This window comes from Megachile rotundata, chromosome 11 (genome assembly GCF_050947335.1).
Source record: "Megachile rotundata isolate GNS110a chromosome 11, iyMegRotu1, whole genome shotgun sequence".
Taxonomy (NCBI): domain Eukaryota; kingdom Metazoa; phylum Arthropoda; class Insecta; order Hymenoptera; family Megachilidae; genus Megachile; species Megachile rotundata.
This window is the reverse complement of record NC_134993.1, coordinates 10,019,572-10,042,348: the sequence shown is the minus strand read 5'-3', so window position 1 is coordinate 10,042,348 and position 22,777 is coordinate 10,019,572. Positions and strand designations below refer to the sequence as shown.

The 22,777-nt window shown below is 31.7% G+C and overlaps 1 protein-coding gene across 5 annotated transcripts in view; it reads right to left on the bottom strand.

Moving 5' to 3' along the window:
- The window catches only part of sns (sticks and stones), a 623,114-nt gene that overhangs the window by 16,792 nt on the left and 583,545 nt on the right, over positions 1-22,777 (bottom strand). For all 5 annotated transcript variants that reach the window (XM_076537697.1, XM_076537699.1, XM_076537696.1 and 2 more), the window contains exons 4-13: positions 21,735-21,923; positions 9,534-9,713; positions 8,577-8,867; positions 6,218-6,517; positions 5,762-5,898; positions 4,437-4,590; positions 3,520-3,822; positions 2,565-2,840; positions 539-829; positions 283-461 (exon numbers count right to left, since the gene is read on the bottom strand). In XM_076537697.1, coding sequence (XP_076393812.1) covers positions 283-461; positions 539-829; positions 2,565-2,840; positions 3,520-3,822; positions 4,437-4,590; positions 5,762-5,898; positions 6,218-6,517; positions 8,577-8,867; positions 9,534-9,713; positions 21,735-21,923 — 2,300 coding nt within the window. The remainder of the gene's footprint in view (positions 1-282; positions 462-538; positions 830-2,564; positions 2,841-3,519; positions 3,823-4,436; positions 4,591-5,761; positions 5,899-6,217; positions 6,518-8,576; positions 8,868-9,533; positions 9,714-21,734; positions 21,924-22,777) is intronic.

Sequence of the window (22,777 nt, the reverse complement as noted above, 5' to 3'; positions counted from 1 at the left end):
ACGCTGCAGCAGAATATTACAAACGGCACCGCCGCCATCTTGACGAGCAATACACAATGGCCGCTCATCGAGCGGATGCTTTCGTACCTCGTCATAACGTGCTTGTAATCGCTACCGTTACAAGTCGGAAAAAATTCTTTGCTGCATTGTTCGCAATAATACCGGTAACTTGAGTGCTCGAGTCAACGAATATTCAACCCCGGGTTCTCGAAAACGCTTCGGACGAAGTTCATGGTACATCAGGACTAACGAAACACCGTGTAGAACCGGTCGGGTACTTACGTCCGTATGCGTGATGCTGTACTTGTGTTCCGTAACGTTGGGTAACAAAGTTTTCCCATCGAAAGTCCAAGCGAATCGTGGCAAAGGTGAACCACGTGCTTTGCAAAACAGTTGCACGTTTATGCCCTTGTTCGCAGCTGCTCTCCTGGTTAACGGCGTATTCATCATTTGTGGTTTGACTGTAACGCAATAATATATTTTAATGGATAGAACGGTCGCGTTGTGCGGTCCATATTGATTCAACGGGAGTACGTACAATTGGTTACGAATAGAATTGGCTCGGAGGTAACGTTACCGATCCCATTGTTAACTTTGCACTGATATTCTCCGACGTCTTCTTGATCAGGGTTTTCGATGTGTAGATAGGAAGTTTTGTTGATAAAAGAGGTGGAATATCGCCCGGAGAGCTCCGAGTTCGAACCAACTTTCTGCCATGTGACGTACTCGTCTCCTATGGGGCTACCGTCCACCTCGCAGAACAATTTCGCCTCGATTCCTGGAGGATATACTATTCCCGAGGCCGAGGTACGTTTAATTTTCGCCGCGTCTGAAAGACGAACGATGTACACGTCGTGGTAAAGTTTAACAAGTTAAACGCTCGGATACAACGGAGTATTGTTCTTGATATATCTTTACAAATATTTTGATATGTGGAGACTGGGAGCTGTTGGTCGAGGTAGCAGTTGGGGTATGATGTTTAGGTTGATACTTAGGTTTATCAAGGATACATTTGGGGTGACAGACACATTTGCGGTGATCAAGGGGTGTAGGTATTTGGGGGAGTGGGTAGTCTGGAATTTGGGGAGGAAAGTTTAATATTTGGGGATTTTGCAATTTGGGATATTTGGAATTTGGGTATTTGGGGATTGAGGATTTGGATGTTGGGGGAATTTAGGAATTGGGGGTTCAAGGTTTGGAAATTTGAGAATTAGGGATTTGGGAACTGGGGGTTCGAAATTTGGAAATTTGGAAATTGGGGATTTGGATATTGGGGGATTCAGGAATTGGGGGTTCAAGGTTTGGAAATTTGGGGATTGGGGATTTGGACGTTGGGGGATTTAGAAATTGGGGGTTCCAGATTTGGAAATTTGGGGAATTTGGGAATTTGGAAATTTGAGTATTTGGGGAATTGGGGAAACTTAGGGAATTTGGGGACTTTGGGAAATTTAAGGACCTTGAGAATTTGGAGAATTTAGAGAATTTAAGAATTTAGGAATTTGGGAATTTGGGAATTTGGGGAATTTGGGGAATTTAGAGAATTGGGGGAACTTAGGGGATTTGGGGAATTTGGGGAATTGGGGGAAATTTAAGGATCTAGAAAATTTGGGGAATTTAGAGAATTTGGGAATTTAGGAATTTGGGGAATTTGGGGAATTTGGGGAATTGGGGGAAATTTAAGGATCTAGAAAATTTGGGGAATTTAGAGAATTTGGGAATTTAGAGAATTTGGGAATTTAGGAATTTGGGGAATTTGGGGAATTTGGGGAATTGAGGAAACTTAGGGAATTTGGGAAATTTAAGGATCTTGAAAATTTGGAGAATTTAGAGAATTTAGAAATTTGGGGAATTTGTAGAATTTAGAGAATTGGGGGAACTTAGGGAATTTGGGGAAATTTAAGGATCTAGAAAATTTGGGGAATTTAAAGAATTTGGGAATTTAGGAATTTGGGGAATTTGGGAATTTGGAAGATTGAAAATTGGGAGATTGGGAATCTGAAAATTTGAAATTTAGGGAATTTTGGTTTTGCAAGTTTGGAAATTTGGAAATTTGAGAACTTAGAGGTTAGGGATTTTGAAATTTGAAAATTTAGTAATTAGAGAATTTAAAATTTGGAAGATTGAAAACTTAAACACTGAGTGTCTAAAAATTTAAAAGCTAGGGAATTTGAGATTTGCAAGTTCAAAAATTTGGAGATTATAGATCCGGAATCTAGGGACCCTAGGGATTTGAGTTTCTATACCAATCTCGAAATTCCCCAAATTTGTTCAAATAACTAAATATTCATAAACGTTGTAATTTAAAAATTTTTCAAATTAAAAAATTATAAATTTGAAAGTTTAAAAATTAAATAATTACTACAAAAAATTTAAAACTAATTATTGATTCATATATCAATTAAATACTATTTGTAATCTATACAAATAATTATATTTAATTTTAATACTAAAGAAACTTTATAATGTCAGTACTTACTCAAAAATTGAATCAAATAATTCTATTTAATTGCAAACCAAAGAAAATTTAATTACACATATTTAATCATTTCCTTATAATCACTTACATTGAACAGTTAAATTCAGTTGATAAAATGTCGTCCCCTCCTCGTTAATCGCCTCACAGATGTAAGTTCCGGCATCATGGCGGTCCAATTTAGTAATATTCAACGTGGAACCGCGAACAGATATTCTTCTATTGTTACTGACTAATGGCAAACCATCTCTAGTCCATGTATATTTTATGTCATTAGGATTTCCCCTGGCAGAGACGGAAATTACGAAAGGTTCACCTTCCATTCCAATTAATTCGTACGGCACTATCGGGAAGAATATCGGTTTGTCTGTAAATCAATATTAATGTCATCTAAATGATATTTCATTACTAATAGAAAAATAAATTATATTTATATTTCATATAAATAGAAAAAATAATTTCTTAGTCTAAAAAATTAATATTATAATTTAAATACATTTCAATTTTTGTTATATTTGAAAAATTTCTAATTTGCAAATAAATAAATATTACTGAATTTTACAGTGTAAAATTTATTTCAATATTACTAAATAATAATTTATTTTTATATTAACAAATTTTGCTATTTAATCATTTTGCAAATATTTAGTTTTGAAAATTGTAAAACTTGATTTTCTCAAAAAGTCTAGATAGTCTCTTTCTATTTATTATTAATTAAATAATATATTTCATATTTAAAAGTTTAATTAAAAACAAATAAAAAATAGTATATCTATAACTTATGATTTACAAAAAAATTTTACAAAATTTGTTGCAAAAAAAAATAATTGCCTCAATTGGATTTGAACCCCAATCAAAAGATTTCAACGTCAATGTCTCAGCAGTTAGACCACAATTTCTATTAAATAAATAATTTCTTAAAATTAATATATTTGGTATGTTTTATTTTTGCAAGACTTTAAATTTATTTAAGGAATAAAACATGTAGAAAAGAAGAGCAATGGATATTTCATGGATCCCCCAATTTTTGCTGCTCGTATACTCACACAACACGTCGAGGGTGGTGGCATCGTGAATTGACCTCTCCATTTGATTGTTTCTCGCCTGACACGTGTACACTTCCCCGTTCATTTCTTCCGTCACATCCAACGTGAGCTCGACGAACGACAGAAATCCACCATGTAAGCCGGGTTTAGTGCCGTTTTTGGTGCCCTGTACGGGAATACCACCCCTCCACCATGACATCTCTGCCGCTGGATTACTGCTGCTCGATTCGCAAATAATACGACCCTCTTGGCCCGCGTGCAGGTTCTGAGGCTCGCGAGTGATCTTCACTTTTTCGGGGGGAACTGGGGGTGAAAAACAAACTTGAAATAAATTATCTGGAAGAGATACTAAACCTAGCACACCCTTCAGAAATAAACGAACGGTAAAGCATTTTGTTAAAAAAGAGAGTTCTTAGGGTCAGCCTTGTGAAAGTTAACATGCATTGCTTTAACTGAATTTCTTATAGTCTTTTGAATTTTAAAAATTTATACTACATTATTATTATGTGATTACATTTCATCACTTCTGCAAAAGATTTTCCATTTATTAGTAATTGAAATTTGTGTACTATAAGGCAGATATGAGATCATGAATTCGTGAGGTGAGAGCTCTATTACAATATGGCGGTAACTATGTAAGGTTGCTATGGCGACGCTACTATAAAAATTATATGAAAGTACTGTGAAATATTAAAAATATGAAATTGAATACTAGAAAGAAAATATAAAATATTATATTTAATTAAATATAGAAGAATATTAATTAGATTAAATAAAAGCTAATCCACCACAAATAAAAATTCAAGTTATGCCAATGACACTACAGTAACAAAGATCGGACTGTTCCACGTTCAAGAGTTAATTTAACCTAAAAGCCAAGAACAATGCGTCGAAATATACGTTTTGTTGGGTCTTACAGTTCACTTTCAGAACGAGGACTTTAAGCAGAGGAATTTCAGTCGCTGAATTCGACGCTTCACATCGTATACGAGCATTATTGTCGGAAGCGTTTACGAGTATCGTCAGCTCACTAGAAACTGCATGGTCTCGGGTTCTGGTCGTTCCTAGTACCTAAAACAGAAAATGTGCGGTTAGGTAAATATGTTTACTCGTTTATGTTTCTACTTGTATTTTTATTTATACACTTTAGACAAAATTTCAAGTCTGTTTGATACAATATTTTCTGTATTAAAATGTATTTTAATGTTATATGATATATATGTGTATTTTGTCATATAATAAGTGTGAGTGTATTATCATATAATAAGTATGAGTATATTAATGTCATAACACATGTGTATGTTGTTATATCACAAGTATGAGTATATTGTCATACAACAAGTATGTGTAGGTTAACGTTAAAACACAAGTATGTATATATTTTTATATAAAACAAATATGAATATATTAATGTCATAACACATGTGTATATTGTTATATCACAAGTATGAGTATATTGTCATACAACAAGTATGTGTAGGATAACGTTAAAACACAGGTATGTATATATTTTTATATAAAACAAATATGAGTATATTAACGTCACATCACAAGTATGTGTATATTAAACATGTATATTAATTAATAAGCTCATATGTATTAATGTCACATAACAAGTTGAACAAGTCATTGTCAATAAAACTTATGTTATTGCTGTACAAGTTATTCAGTATCCTACTTTCATACAAAATCTTGTCAACGACTACTATAAATTACAAGAAATATGTTTCATTTGAAAAATTTGATCATGAAATCTTTAAAAATCAACCTACATACAATTCCTAGGTACTATTCATAGAGATATTAATTTTGAATGTTTTTATAGATCTGAATGTTACATAATTCTATACAAGATGGGTACTGTTGATTACTTCAGTGAAAATACTATTAGTTTAGTTGAATTTATGTGTCGCTTTAGGTTCACTAGTTTTATTTTCACCATGAGTATTTCACCAAGTTTGTATTTAAACAAAAAATACACAAATTTCTATTTTCTAAAGTGGTTATATAAGCAATGAACACATCAGCATCTACCTATGACGAATACCTGACGATGAACTTGGTTATATGTTAAATTGTAGAGTTTACGCTTTACAGATAAGTACATATGTATTTATTAATGCATAATGTACCTATTATAATGTAAATAATGTATCTATCATAATGTAAATAATGTACCTATCATCACAGACAATAAAATACTAAATTAGTATGGCAAAATAAGTACAATATATTTGCTAACCTTCCTATCATTTTTGTACCAACTCAATGTAGCCAAAGGGTTGCCAGACATGGCTGTGCACATAAGTCTGAGAACAGTTCCCGCATCAATGGTGGTTCCCTCTTCATATCCCGTGATGGTCAGCTTCGAGGGTGGATCTGGCAAAATAAGACGAGGCTAAAGTTACAAATGTGGTATCAAAATGACAAGTTTCACGTATAGAGTGAACAAAGCCTTTTAACACGATGTTCCGGATTAAGTTAGAATTAATTTCCAGCGAAGATTCGTATTCCCGGATTTACGACAGATCGGGATTCATAGATCCCGTTTAAACTGATAAGATATGAGGTAAACGGCGCAGCAAAGTCTAAGCTTGCCTGCGGATTAGCATGATATTAATCCCGGTCTAAGTCCAGATTGTGCTCGGATTACGTTTACATCGCATTCATTCACCCAATTGCCTGCTCGTGTACTCACAAATCACAGTTATGGTGTGCGTTCTGACGACGTTCTCCGTCAGTTTGGCGTTAGACGCGTCGCATATCACCACGATACTGCGACTAGTGCGGTTAATGTTGAATGTCACGTTGGACGATGTGATCCAACCACCCTGAGGAGCCGGTTCCGTTCGCGACGCGTTGCTTTCAAAATTGTGTCCGTCTACGGTCCACTTGATGTCCGCTGGCGGGTTCGAGTTCTCCGTCGTGCAAGTGATCACCACTTGTTCGTCCGCTTTGGCCTCGGTTGGTCCGGTGATCATTACTCCCGATGGGGCGACTGCAAACGATGGTAATTCGTTCAATCGATTGCCTTTTGGTATGATGAGTGATTAAATATCGATACGGGGGTCGGTTAATACGGTGGTCTGTAAATATTTTTGGTTTGATTTGGTATATTGCAATTTTCTCCGATGCTCTTAATATATTGCAATTTTAAAAGGCTAACTCATTGGAGCTATGAACGATTGCATTATATCGAAATTTTCAACGATAACATTTATATGACAATTTCTTTGTCATACTGTAGTATGCTGTAATTGACACTCTTAATATATTGCAATTTTAATGTATTGTAATTGTAAATGATTGTTCGATTATATCGAAATTTTCAACTATAATTTTGATATATGACAATTTTTTTGTGATATTTACAGTATACTGCAATTTTCTCTGACGCTCTTGATATATTGCATTTTTAAACAACTTTCTTAATATACTGTAATTATAAGCAGTTGTCTCATTATATTGAAATTTTCAACAATGATTTTGATATGTGACAATACTTTTATGAAGCTCGCAGTATATTGCAGATTTCTGTGATACTCTTAATACAATGAAATTTTTATTTTAATGCATTGCAACTATAAACGACTGCCTTAAGATACCGGAATTCTCAACGATGGTTTTGGTATATGACAATTTTTTATGACGCTCGCAGTATATGGCAATTTTTAAAGATTGTTTTAATATATTGCAATTTTTAACTGTGATCTTAACATATGGTAATATTCAATGATGATAATTCTCTGCGATGTTTTTAATATATTGCAATTTTCGACGATTTTAGTATTTGATGATTCTTATATGTTATAAGTGTCTGAGGCACTTTTAATGTATTGCAATTTTTAAAAGTTACATTAATGTATCCTAATTTTGACAATTATGATAATTTTGTCGATCATAATATATGGTAATTTTCAATGATGATCTTATTATATTGCAGTGTTCAATAATGATCTTAATATATGGCATTTTTCTTTAACGTTCTTAATATATTGTGATTTTCAATAATGCCTTTATTATATCGTAATTTTGTAGATAATCTTAACATGTAATTTTCAGTGGTCATCTTAATATATTGCAATTTTCTGTGATGCTTTTCATACACTGCAATTTTTAATGATTATTTTACTACGTCGTAAATTTTAACGACGATTATAATATATAGCAATTTTCAATGATGAATTTAATATACGACAGTTTTCTGTGACTCTCTTAATATATTGCAATTTTCAATATTGCTCTTAGTATCTCCAAATAATGATTGAATATTAGAAACTATAGGAACATGCTATTTTGAACAATTTTTAATGATGCTCTTTATATACGATTATTTTCTGTCACTCTCTTAGTATATTGCAATTTTCAATGTTGTTCTTAATATCTCCAAATAATGATTGAATATTAGAAACTATAGGAACATGCTATTTTGAACAATTTTTAATGATGCTCTTTATATACGATTATTTTCTGTCACTCTCTTAGTATAATGCAGTTTTCAATGTTGTTCTTAATATCTCCAAATAATGATTAAATATTAGAAACTATAGGAGCATATTGCTATTATGAATAATTTTTAATGACGCTCTTTATATTCGATAATTTTTTGTCACTCTCTTAATACATTGCAATTTTAAACATCACCTTAATATATTCCAATTTTGACGAGAATAATAAAGTGACGAATATTATGACGAACATATAATAACTTTCAATAAAGATTTCAATATAATGAAAGTTTTACGACACTCTTACTATATTGCAATTTCCATGATGCTCTCAATATATCGCATCAAACCAATTCAAACTCAAAATCATTGAATTACTACTCCAGCAATATTCAATATTTCCACTTCAATAAATATACTTCAATAAATATTTCCTCAATAAATATACTTCACATTCCAGTCTTCTAAAATTTCCTTTTCAAATCGCGTTCGACATCCAACACAATAAACGAAAAGGCAAGGACTAACATCGTAAAAGCTAAAGAATCGAAACAGGCCCAGTGCTGTCATCAAAGCGTCAAGTAATAACAGTGATTCAACGCTACTCACACAAGACGGTTAAATCGACGTGCACCTTCATCGGTTCGACGCTCATGATGTTCGACACCTCGCACCTGTATTGTGCATTATTGTCCTGCGCTTTGGCGATGATCGACAGCACGCTCTCAGAAAACATGCCCTCCGTTCGATACACGGTGGACACCTGTTCGTCGTTTCTGTACCAGACGATTTGTGCAGGCGGATTTCCACCGCGCGATCGACAAGTTAGCTCCAACTGTTGCCCGCGTTTCACCGTTTCGCCCTCCGTGTATCCCTCGATGTACGGCATACCAGGTGGGTCTGGAAATTATTCAATCATGCAAGTCCAACGAGAAAGGCCCTGCACACCTCGAATCTCTGTTCTTTTGGTAATGGAAAAAGTTTCTTAATAAAAGTTTCCCAACCTGGGAACGGGGAACAGGTGGCGGTAAATTAATACACAACCCGATGAATAAAAAGGTGTGATGAATGTTTATTTTATTAGAATCTGCTGATCTTAAGAGCTTAACAAATTAGTCATTTAGGTTGATTTTTAGAAATTTCGGTTTTTGAGATTTTAGGATTTTTATGAGTTTCATTTCAAGGTTTATAGTTTCATTAGTTTATTATTTTATACTGCAAAATTTGTTGTGGACTTTGTGCTAAGCTTTGTGGTCTTTATGGAGGTAAGGAATATTTTTGTATATTATTAAGTTTATTATTAATTTATTATAAGTTTGCTTATAACATTTCATTATATTTTTAATTTCATATTATAGTTAATTATTTTGAACTTTAATATTGTTATTAGGGGCACAACTCATCCTCTAAAAATCTAGTAAAGGGTGTAAAGTCTCAAACCTTGAGTTAAAAGGTTTGAGTCGAATGGAGGTCGAATTTATTAAATCTTGAAACGTTCAGAAAATTCATTTTGTCAAACTCGATTTGATTTTAATTACGTGGTGAAGGTAAAAAATAAGTGCTTACAGAAAACAGAAAGCTTGATGGTGGCCCTCAAGGGCATGTCGATACGTATTGCAGGATGATTTGCCTCGCAGGTGTAATCCATGTCGTTGTCATCCGCAGTGGGAATGATGGTAATGGAACCATGAGTATCGTATTTGAGCAACTCTTTCTTGTTTTCGCTTGCTTTCTGCACTTCTTTATCTGAAACAGCAAACATGGAATATATTGTACATTATAAAACTCGAGACAGAAATGTGAAATGCTGTCAGGGTTGGTAAGAGACATTTTTAGAGAAATATGGTAACTTGGGAATGTTAGAGTTTGGGGTTTTGTTAGTTGGGAAATTTAGAATTTGAGTATGTAGGATTTTAGAGATTTAGCATTTTGAGAATGTAGAACTTTGAGGACGTAGGATTTTGTAGTTTCAGGATTTTGAGAATGTAAAACTTTGAGGACGTAGGATTTTGTGGATTCAGGACTTTGAGGACTTAGGATTATGAAGATTCTGGACTTTGAAGATATACATAAAATTTTGAGGATGTAGGGCTTCAATGATTTAGAATGTTGCAAATTTATGATTTTGTTCATTTAAACTAATTATGAATAATTTAAAACTTTCTCCACTTCCACATTTAAAAAAATTGCTATTAAATTAAAAAAAATTCGAACCGAATAATATCGTGTTTCGATATCCACCTCACAGCTCTCTATCAAGTGAAGTGTTCCTAGAGGCCCCATCGGTAGACACTGTTTAAATGATCGTGGAACGAGACTGGACAGGCTTTTACCCCGAAGTAACGATCGCTCTTCCTTTTCAGAAATCGCGACTTCCGATGTCGCTTACCGACGCTATTAACCCGTTTGTTACAAGCCTCAATACGAAAAGCTTTCAGTATAGCTCAACGCTAGAACTACCAAGACTTAACAATTTCATTTTAAAATTCTACGTTACTTTATTCGAATGACTCTTGCAGCGATGGATGAATCTTTTCGTTTATTCGGAATGAAAATTTTGTATCGCTTATACCGATACGTCGTCAAGACTGGTACTTGAAGTGGAAAAGTATCTGTAATCTGTTTAACCCGAAATCGTTTATTAGATATTTAGATAGATTTATCGACGTTTTCTTAGGAAAATCGCGCTGGCAACATGAACATGGCCGACGTAACGTAGTCATCTACGCGGCCATTTTGTATATCGATGTAGTACCTAATTCTTTTTCGTGTAGCCCTAAAAGTGGCGGACGAATCGTTGCTAAAAGTGAACATACCAATGCTTTATCGAGAATGAATTGTACGAGAAAGTGAATTAGAAGAAAATTGAACTTTACAGATAATGAGACGAAGAAAATGTGAATTGGAAAATATTTGGAATTCAAAGTGCTCGTGTTCTGAAGAAAGTACGAGATCAACAAAATGAAGTTTGGAAAAAAGTTTAATTATATTATAGTTATGTCCTGTAGTTATTCTATAACATGGTTTTTTGTGAGACAGTAAATAAAAATCTATTATTACGTATTTTTGGTAGGAATATTTTAGTATTGGTCTAGTCTTAAATTACTTCTCTGGTGAAAGTACGAATGGAGAGAGATGGACAGCAAAGCGTATGGATGAAAAGTTAACTCGCACGAATTAGAGGGAGCATTATGGGATTGTCAGGGAGGATTAAATGGTGTACAATGAGATATCTGCATGGATAAAGTTGATTAAACGACGTCTTTAGGCGTTTTTTAATGATTGTAGGAATTGTAGGGAATTTAGAGACGAATTGGTAACGTAATTTCGTTTTTTTATTATTGCTATGGGTTGTTTGGAACGTAATGGCGTTTGTTGGTTATCTTCCGCCATTTTGTTATCGATTCTCAGAGAATGAAACTTGAGAACCTCTAGTTTATCAGTTAGTATATTTGAAAGTTTCTAATTTATCATTTAGTATATTTGTAAATTTATAAATTTGTAAATTTGTAAATTTGTAAATTTGTAAATTTGTAAATTTGTAAATTTGTAAATTTGTAAATTTGTAAATTTGTAAATTTGAAAATTAACAAATTTGGAAATCTAAATATTTAAATACTATAAATTTGAAAATTAACAAATTTGGAAATCTAAATATTTAAATACTATAAATTTGCAAATTTGAAAATTTGGAAACGTAAATAGTTAAACACTATAAATTTGGAAATTTAAATATTTAAATACTATAAATTTGCAAATTTGCAAATTTGGAAACTTAAATATTAAAACACCATATATTTGCAAATTTGCAAACTTGGAAATTTAAATATTTAAACACTCTAAATTTGCAAATTTGCAAATTTGGAAACCTAAATATTTAAACACTATAAATTTGCAAATTTGCAAATCTAAATATTTAAATACTCTAAATTTATAAATTCGAAACGTCAGAAATTGAATAATACAAAATTTGAAAATTTGAAAAATTGAAAAATATGAAACTATAACTTCAAAACCTCAAAACCTATATATTTTAATAATTGCAAATGTATAAGTTGAAAAATCTGGAAATATGGTATCTTTCAATATTTGTTCCTTCAAAATTCAGTGCATTTAAAGCATCTTTTACCCGACTTCCGTTTCTATCAAACACATTAAGAAATAATACTAGAATTTTTCTTTAATCTCCCTCGCTAAAACGGACGATTAAGTTGCACCTCAGTCCCCGTTAATCTTGCGTTTTTCGACCGCATTTTCTATCGGGATTTATCGTGGATTTACACCGTGAACGTGTGAACCGCTGAAACGCGGCACGTAATCTGAAATTTAATTAACACGGTGTGAATTTCGGTAATACGAGTTCGTTACACGTGGCTCGATGTTACACGCTGGAAAATGGTTGCACATAAAGTTCGAACATTCGCTGTTACGTTATGAAAACTAATTATTCAAACAATAAGGCAAATTAACTCTGTTCTTTTTCTACCAACACCAGACAGAAATTACACGGATACGTAATTATATTACCCTCTGTACGATCTGTTTAATAAAGTAATAACAGTATCTCTCTAATGAAAGCAATTTTAATTTTTAACAGTTACTTAATCGAATACGACTTTAATAATTACTGGATTTTTATACTTTATTGTTTGCAAACTGTGGATATTTGTTGTAGGTATTTACTGTTAATATTTGTATTAAAGAATTTTTGTTTGTAGGATGCGTTGACGCCATATTAGTTTCCGACGCTCCACCTCGCGTTTTGTATTTTCATTTTACAACAGAATTTTAGTCATAGATGAATATTAATGTGATAGAAAAGCTCCTTGAGATGGCACCAATGTTGTGGTAACAATAAAATGTCGTAATTTGAAAATTTATTTTTGAGATCAGTAATGTCACTTTTCTGTAACACTGGGTAGCCATCTTGTATTGAACGGAGACTTTATATACTTCAAATCTTAAGCTTTAATATGTCATAAACATCATCTTTACATTACTAAATTAATATCTAAATCTTTATTTTCCAAATTAATCATTTCACCAGTAACTAAAAATTAAAAATAATTGTTCAGCAACAAAAATGAACTATAAAATTATGAAAGTTCACAGACCGGTCCATGCATCAATGAAACAAAATGGACGCTTCCTAGGAAAATATTTGACACCTTTTATGTCAGAGATCGATTTGTGAAAAATAGCAGAAGCGCAATCAATCGTGATCACAAAGGAAATATCATAGGAAAATATGAAATATTGCGTCACCGGTGAGTGACACTATTAAATTATATCGAACGAAACAGTGAGATGGATGCAATCAACGAGAAGCGTGTATTGACTCAGAAAACGATGAGTTTCGGAATTCCTGACGCGACAGAACGTGTGCAAACGACAGAGGAAACTTGCACGTGTACAGCTAGAAGGAAACTACTTAGACTTAGTTGTAAACTAGTCGTAAACCACCGAAATTTTGTCTCCAAGTGTGAAATCCGATTGAGAAACGAGCATGCACGAGCGTCGTTGCAAACTCGCCGTTTAAAGCGTCCGACAAGTCGATTTCGTTTGCGAGCACTCCATTGGATTTTAAATAGCTTCGATACATCGATCGTGACACGATCCTTTTAACACTTTAGGAACTTTTATCGACAATTTTTTGCAACTGTTTGTTGTGTTTTATCGCATTTAGGTTTTTGAGCTTGCGACTTTTGGGATTGCAAGATTTTTTCGGAAATTGAAGTTAGGACGCGGGAAATTTGAATTTCATAAAACTAAAAATACTAAAATTTGTAAATTTGGAGATTTTAGAGTTTGAAAAATTAAAAAATTATGAAGATCAAAATACTTCTATATTTCTTTGTGATTTGAGAATTACAGAGTTTTGAATTTTAGAAAATTGGAACCTTTGAGGTTAGAATATGGAAAGTTTTGAACTTTAGGAAATTGGAGAAATAAAAGTTTAGAAATTGAGAGATATGGAAGCATAGAAATTTAGAAATTTAAAAAGTCATAAAAAAAAACTTGTGCAATACTTCTTTAGGATATAACTATTTGAGGTTAGGACGCGGGAAATTTGAATTTCATAAAACTAAAAATATTAAAATTTGTAAATTTGGAGATTTTAGAGTTTGAAAAATTAAAAAATTATGAAGATCAAAATACTTCTATATTTCTTTGTGATTTGAGAATTACAGAGAAGTTTTCAATTTGAAAAAATTGGAAACTTTGAGGTTAGACTATGGAAAGTTTTGAACTTTAGAAAATTGGAGAAATAAAAGTTTAGATATTGAGAGATATGAAAGCATAGAAATTTAGAAATTTAAAAAGTCATGAAAAGAAACTTGTGCAATACTTTTTTAGTATATAACTCTTTGAGGTTAAGTCGAGGTTTACATCTGAAGACGCGGGAAAATTTGAATTTTATAAAACTAAAAATGTAAAATCATGAAAATTTAAAAATTTGAAAGTGCCGAAATTTAAAAGGTTATAAAGACATTTGTGATTCTTCATTTTCTGACTACCCAAGTTTTGCCCATTGATACAGCAATGATAACGAGCGTATACTGCATAAATTGAGTGCTTTGTACCTTATTATAATACATCTCCGTTCACAATCGCGAGCCGCATCGAGAGCTCGTTATCGCGTTAAAATATAACAAAGAGACACTGAATAATGTAAGAAAAGTACACTTGTATCGAGAACAGAACAAAAGGCAAACTCGACAAATATTCGTTGGTGAAATAAGATTGCGCGATTACTTTATTTAGACGGGAAATTAAATTGAAAAAAAAAGGTACGGTATAATTTTCAGCTGTCGAAATGGAAAAAATAATTTTTACGGGAGAAAAATTAGCTCGCGCGAATGAAAATACCGGGGGCAGATGGGAAATTGAAATTTCTTGAAAAATTAAAAATCAACACGAACGCGAAATGGAGAACGGAGGTACATTTGTTTCGTGTATTCTAATTCGATCTCGACAAATGGAACACTCATGTAAATTTATCTGAAAATTTTCGACGGAGACTCTGTGCTTCGAATGTGTAATTGGGAGGAAATTACATTTACTGTTCTATGGTTTTGTTTAACAATGCAATAATTTAGATGCTTTTAAATTTGTGCAAATGTTATTACGTTTTTGAGATTTAGAGGCTATAGAAATTTTCATGAATTTTTGAGGAGAATATAACAATTTTTTAGAGAAGAAAATGGAGAATTAAAAGTATAGTAGGAGAAATAGGATAAAGTAGTAATTTTGATAATTTGATGGTTACTGATAATTATGTCAATTTGTTTATGATGTATATTAATTACTAAAGTAATCGAGGAATTATTGAAGTGGACTAATTTAATGTGAGCAAGTTTTAACATTTCAATTTGGATAAATTTCAATTTCACCTGATGATAAATATTAATTTTATATAATAGCAAATTTTAATTTTAATTAACACTAAATTGTCAATTTCAACTACTAACAAATTTCAATTTAACTTAATAGTAAATTTCAAATTTAAAACCTGACCTAACCTTACTAAAAATAAACCCTAATTTTACTTAAGAACTAATTTCAGTTATAAATAATAATCAATTTTAATGTCATTTTAGAACAAATTTCAATTTCAGCCAAATACTTCAATTTTACCTAATAATAAATTTCAATTTTAAAACCTAACCTAACCTTGCTAAGAATAAACCCTAATTTTACTTAAGAACAAATTTCAGTTATAAATAATAATCAATTTTAATGTCCTTTTAGAACAAATTTCAATTTTAGCTAAATACTGCAATTTTACCTAATAATAAATTTCAATTTTAAAACCTAACCTAACCTTTCTAAGAATAAACCCTAATTTTACTTAAGAACAAATTTCAGTTATAAATAATAAATAATTTTAATGTCATTTTAGAACAAATTTCAATTTCAGCTAAATACTTCAATTTTACCTAATAATAAATTTCAATTTTAAAACCTAACCTAACCTTGCTAAGAGTAAACCCTAATTTTACTTAAGAACAAATTTCAGTTATAAATAATAATTAATTTTAATGATATTTTAGAACAAATTGCAATTTTAGCTAAATAATTCAATTTCACTTAATAATAAATTTCAAATTTAAAACATAACCTAACCTCACTTGATTTTACCTAAGAACAAATGTCAGTTCTAACTAATAACAAATCTTGACTTTAACTAATAAGAAATTGTAATTTTACTCAATACCAAATTTCAATTTAACTAACAAAATTTAGTTATATCTAAAAACAAATATCAATTATACCTAACAATAAAATTTATTTTCTACAATTTCAGAATCCTCCACCTATCTATATCACATGTCAATACATCCCCCCAATAAATATCCTCAATATATCTCCCCAAAATCATCCACTTGTACGAAACGTTAACTCGAAACGTAACATCAACAGTTTATCTCCGAATAGCCGTTCCGCGCCATTTTCCCGTCCGACTTTAATATTTAAACTGGGCCGCCATTCTTCCGCGTAGTGTTTTTTGAAAGCACACTAGAGAATAACTTAATAGAGTGTCTTAGTTGCTCCATTATATCCTTTCCAACAATACGCTCCACTAGTTCTATGCTTGGTCCATATATTCTTCTTTTCGTGCCGCTCCAACATAGTTAACGTTTCATGATCCCCAGGGTCGTAACTATGGTTTGTACAGTAGCTGTTCCAACGGCTTGAAAGTTTTATCTATAGCCGTACAGGTTTGCGTGAAGATTTTTCCTTCGTAATTCGTGTGCCCTTCTCGCGGTGATAAAAATATCTCGGCTACGTTGAAAGGGATATTAATTGTAATTACTCGGCCAATTTATGTTTTATCTTCGAGGAAATGGGTCTTGGGAGAAGTTTGGATGTTCTACTTTCATTTTATTTCTTTTTAACGAGGATTTTTTGAGGTTAGAACATAAAGATTTTTTTGAGTGATACTAAATTTGTAATCTTAACAGATTTCGAGCTTTAAAAGTTTTAAACAAATTTTGAATGAGTTTATGTAGTAATTTTTGTCAGATTATAAACTCAAATTTTTCTAAATAATATAACTCTTATTTTGTATAATAATTTTGTCTACAACCTAACATAACCTAACCTAGCTTAAAATAACTTAACATAACCTAACTTTAGGAAAAATACTTTTAAGGTTAGGTTAGTTTAAGTCAAACTTGTAATGCATCAGAATAAATTGTATTTAATAACCTAACCTAACTTAATTTACCTTAACGTAACCTAATCTTAGGAAAAATACTTTTAAGGTTAGGTTAGTTTTAGTCAAACTTGTAATACATCAAAATAAATTGTATTTAATATTGCTACTTAAATAATAGTTCACAACTCAAACAAAAAATTGTTATTTAAAATGATTTAGTAAAAGAATATCCGAACATAAAATTTTTAAATCCAGAAGTAATAAATTAGGTTAAATTTTGTACAGATTCTAAAATCCCAGAATATTTCACATAATTTAGCTTAATTTCCAATTATTGAGACGCTTTGCTCATAAACTTTAAATACCGTTAGCTGCGAACCGCTAAATGGTTTCATTTCAAAAAGCTTTATTCATCAATTACTGTTATGACGTTATAATATTATTCATTAGCAGCTAAATGGTTCGAATTCCGGAAGAAATATTCATCAATCACAATTTTAATATCACAAAGTCGTTCGCCGACCTATAAATACAATTTGTAAAGGTGTCATTCATCGCTGAATTCAGATTCCTAAGTTTTGATAGCGCTCTGTTTTGAACCGTTCGTTAATTAACAACCAGTTAATTAATGTTCACAAAGTGGCTCTTTAAAAGACTCGATCTGATATTTCAGTTTAATTGTTCTTTCTGAGGAAATATTGGTTTTTGTTCTTTTCTGAAAACAAGAATAATGTTTGGAACAAAACATAATGAAACTTTTTTAAAAATAATTAAATGAAATGTTTTTAAACAATGAAATTGTTAGAAAGAAGAACGAAATCTTTTTGAGAAGGCGAATAAAATTTTGAGAAAGAAAAAGAAGTTTTCTAAAACAGATAAAAATTTTTTAACACAAAAAAAAACGAAATTTTGTTGAAAATAAAGAAAATGAAATTTTGTTAGAAATAAAACTAATGAAATTTTGATAAAAATAAAGAAAATGAAATTTTGATAAAAATAAAGAAAATGAAATTTTGTTAAAAATAAAAGCAAAGAAATTTTGTTAAAAATAAATCCAATGAAATTTTGTTAAAAATAAAAGCAATGAAATTTTATTAAAAATAAAAGCAAAGAAATTTTGATAAAAATAAAAGCAATGAAATTTTGTTAAAAATAAAAGCAAAGAAATTTTGATAAAAATAAAAGCAATGAAATTTTATTAAAAATAAATCCAATGAAATTTTGTTAAAAATAAAAGCAATGAAATTTTATTAAAAATAAAAGCAAAGAAATTTTGATAAAAATAAAAGCAATGAAATTTTGTTAAAAATAAAAGCAAAGAAATTTTGATAAAAATAAACGCAATGAAATTTTGTTAAAAATAAAACCAATGAAATTTTGTTGAAAATAAAAGCAATGAAATTTTGTTAAAAATAAAAGCAAAGAAATTTTGTTAAAAATAAAAGCAATGAAATTTTGTTATAAATAAAAGCAAAGAAATTTTGATAAAAATAAACGCAATGAAATTTTGTTAAAAATAAAACCAATGAAATTTTGTTAAAAAGAAAAGCAATGAAATTTTGTTAAAAATAAAAGCAATGAAATTTTTATAAAAATGAAAGCAATGAAATTTTGTTAAAAATAAAAGCAAAGAAATTTTGTTAAAAATAAAACTAACAAAATTTTGTTAAAAATAAGAGCAATGAAATTTTCTTAAAAATAAAAGCAATGAAATTTTGTTAAAAATGAAGTCAATGAAATCAATTTATATATTCTGAAAATTCCGCAAATTACCAAAAATAAATGATCAATCATGAAGATTATACAAATTACAAAATTGTAAAAAATATTATACATAACCTCACAGATTTTGACACACTAAAATATTACAATATATATAATTTTATGCAAATACAATTATGTTAAAAATCCTATATTCCATAACGAAAAAGATATGAACAACAAAAAATCCCAACCTATAAAAATTTATCATCGTCCCCATGAAATCACTATAATCTTAATCTCCCAATTACATGCCCGTTAATTTCCCTCCCAACAGCATCTTAAATCTTAATATCAATTCCGCAAGTCAGATCGGTCAATGGTTGTTTTCGTTGAAAAACCCTTCAATTCAGAATCGTTCCTCGTTTGCATTATACATCGATAATCGCAATATCGTTTCCAGCATTCATATCGATATTTTATTCGCAGTCAGCATCGTAAACAGATCTGGTTGATTAAATCGCAACACAGGGTTATAAGGCAGGATTTAAATAAAGATAACGAGCCGGTCCGTGTCGCGACCGTTCCGTTTCATATTCATTAATTATTTCATAGAATCGGGGAAGAAAGCTTCTCTAGAAACGGTCTTTGCTCGTCGAACCATTATGGCCTCTTTTTCCATCGCGTTCTGCCTATTACTTCTGCTCCCGCAGCACTCATCTTTTATAGCCGTTTCCCTCTTCCGTTCCGATGTTTTCCTTTATCTCGAAGCGCGTGTTCCGACTGGGGATCGATACCGAAGCGATTTCGCTCCTGAAAATTGCTCCTTCTTCGATCTCGCTTTTTTCACCAATTGTTGTTCCTGGCGTCGCAGACGTCTGCGGCTTTAATTGTCGGTAAAAATGGATTAACGGGAATTAGGTTCTCGGGTTGAATCGAAACGAGAGGCTTTTGAAGACGTTTTTGCGCACCGTCGATTCACCGCAATCTCGACTTCCGTTTTACCCGCGAAATTCGTCTTGCGAACCGAGAATACTAAATGGGCGAAATCTTCGGAGAAAGTAGTAGATTCGAACCGGGATTTACGGTCGTTTCATGAACGAATTTATTATGTGGAATACGCCGCCATTTTTAATTTTCACGTTCGATTTCTTTTGTCAGCTTTTACGTTGGATTACGTTTTTTTAATTGGGTTAGATTAGGTTTCTTTGGTACTTTTTTAGTTGGGTTAGGTTAGATGTTGTGCTTTTTTAGTTGGGTTAGGTTAGGTGTTGTACTTTTTTACTTGAGTTAGGTTAGGTTTTATACTCTTTTAGTTGAGTTAGATTAGGTTTTATACTCTTTTAGTTGAGTTAGGTTAGGTTTTATACTCTTTTAGTTGAGTTAGGTTAGGTTTTGTGCTTTTTTAGTTGGGTTAGGTTAGGTGTTGTGCTTTTTTAGTTGAGTTAGATTAGGTTTTGCAAGTTTTTACTTGGGTTAGGTTAGGTTAGATTTTGTACTTTTTTCATTGAATTAGGTTAGGTTTTGTACGTTCTTACTTAACGCAGGTTAGGTTAACTTAAGTTAGCTTATGTTGTATTATTTTGTGGTATGTTATTTTAAGTTGGGTTATAGTCAAAGTTATTATACAAAATATTTACAAGAATTTGACCTTATATCCTGATAAAAATTATTACATAAACTCATTCATATTTATAATACAAAATTAGTAATTTATTGCATCTAAATTTTGAAACTTGACTTTTGACTTGAACAAAAGAAAATTTTTTCTCTATATGATTTTATTATTCATTTACCAATAAATACAATGTTTGCATTTCATTTATTATTCAATGTTTGAATAAATTTTTATACCAATATTTTCTAATTTTTTTGCACTAAATATTAGTCATTTTATGTTTTGAAATACACAATTCTTTGAAGTAGTTTTTTTTTATATATTCAATTATGATCTTTAAATTAATAAACCATAATAAAATTAGTTGCGTGCGAATCGCACAATAAAATTATTTAACATGACCTAAACATTGACCTCAAAATTTAACTTTAAAATCAGCGATTCAATGAATTTCGCAATACCCCGACAATAGTTCGTTAATTACAGTTAGTCGAACGATTAAAGTACACCGCAATTGAAGGCTGTTTGCTTAATGAAGATACCCGCAAACGAGTCTAATTTGTTATCTCGAACCGCGCAATAAAGGGGTGCGTTTTTTAAACGGGAACGACGGTTTAAAAGTCCCGCCGCTACATTTGACTAATGAGGAGGACGACAAGAAGAAGCACCGTGGGGTCCTCGTGAACGAAAATAAAATTTACCCTGTGATCGAGTAAACAAAGATTAATCATAGCTCGAGGCGCGCGAGGGGAGAGACTTAATTTCGACAAGAAAACTCATTCGTCTCGTTCGCGTCCTGGATGTCAGCTTTTGTTAATTATTTTTATTCGATCTATCTTCTCGGATCTCGAGTTCTTCCTTTCCCTCTTTTCTATCTGCTTGCGGTAATATTTTTTCTGTCGGTCATTACACTTTTCTGTAAATACTATATTTGTGCTGCAGTACATGTAACAAAATTTTTAAAATTTGGAGAAAATTAAGAAGCTTGAGAATTTGGAGAAATTTAAGAATCTTAAGGGTTTTGAAATACAACCTTGTATAATGTACATTAAAATGTTATATGTACATTTTGTACCGCGCCTCGCAAGCCCCCAGCAAAATTTATGCAAATGGCTATTTAAGATAACAAAAGCCTTCATGTAAATTGGCTTCTTAAAGATAAAGAAAAAAAAGGGGGAGACTTGGTCGTCGATTCTTACGTCGAAGATAAGAAGTTTGAGCTTCTGCAACGAGATTTTATCGACTTTAGGGTCGAAACACAAAGGTGGGGTTTAAATTTACTTACCACCCTCTATGGAGATCGGTGTGATCGTAGTGTCACCCCCTTTGATCTGCACGTTTCCGCGATACCAAACGATCGTCGCAGCAGGTTTCGCAGACCTGACAACGCATTCCAAACGACGGGATTCGCCAACCTTTACCTCGATCTTCTTCTTGTTTGGGTAATTACTGATTTCCACCTTCTGGGGACGTGCTGTAACAAGAATAAATCAATTTACGTTAGTACAAATGTAATTTAAGATAAGAGATATTTATTATAAGAGAAAACATTTTTTATAGAGTATTTAATACAGTACAGAGTATAAGTATTTTGGCAAAGAGATAGATTCATTGCTCTGTATACATTGATCATATGTTTCATATCTTCGTTATTTTCCTAAATATCTGAAATTCTTTCCAACTCGGATAATGTGGAAGTTGTAAACTAGTCTTGGAGTAAGCAGACATTTTCTATGGCGTCCAAATTTCACTTCTAGCGCCATCGATACTCCTAACGTAAACGCTCGCACCCTTAACCGCTCATCACCCACGCAATTTATTATCACGGTAACAAATTGCTATGTATATGTTACCAACGTATTTAGTAATAATTTCAACCTAAGACAATTTTCCATGTGTGACATAATTATAGCCATACAAGTGAAATTTTCGTACGTGGTAATTCGATGGCCAGGGACTGTATAATAGTCATACCCATCATCCACATCATCACAGCAGTCACATTTCCAGCTTCCCTATATCAATAGTCTTAAGACTGTCATAGTCAAGCTATTATAGCCATCATCATCACCATAATTGTCACAGCCATTATCAGGATCATAACTGTTAGTATCCACGTTTTTAGCTTACTTACATCAATAGTCTTAAGGCTGCTATAGCCATCAATGTTATAGCCATAAAAGTGAAATTTTACGTGGTCCTAATTCGATGGCCAGATTGTATATGAAGTGCGTCACATACCTATCGAATGGTATGATTGTGAATGGTATCCTTGCACTATGATTTGTCAGGCGCGTAAATAATCACTAAAATATTAAAACAACGAAA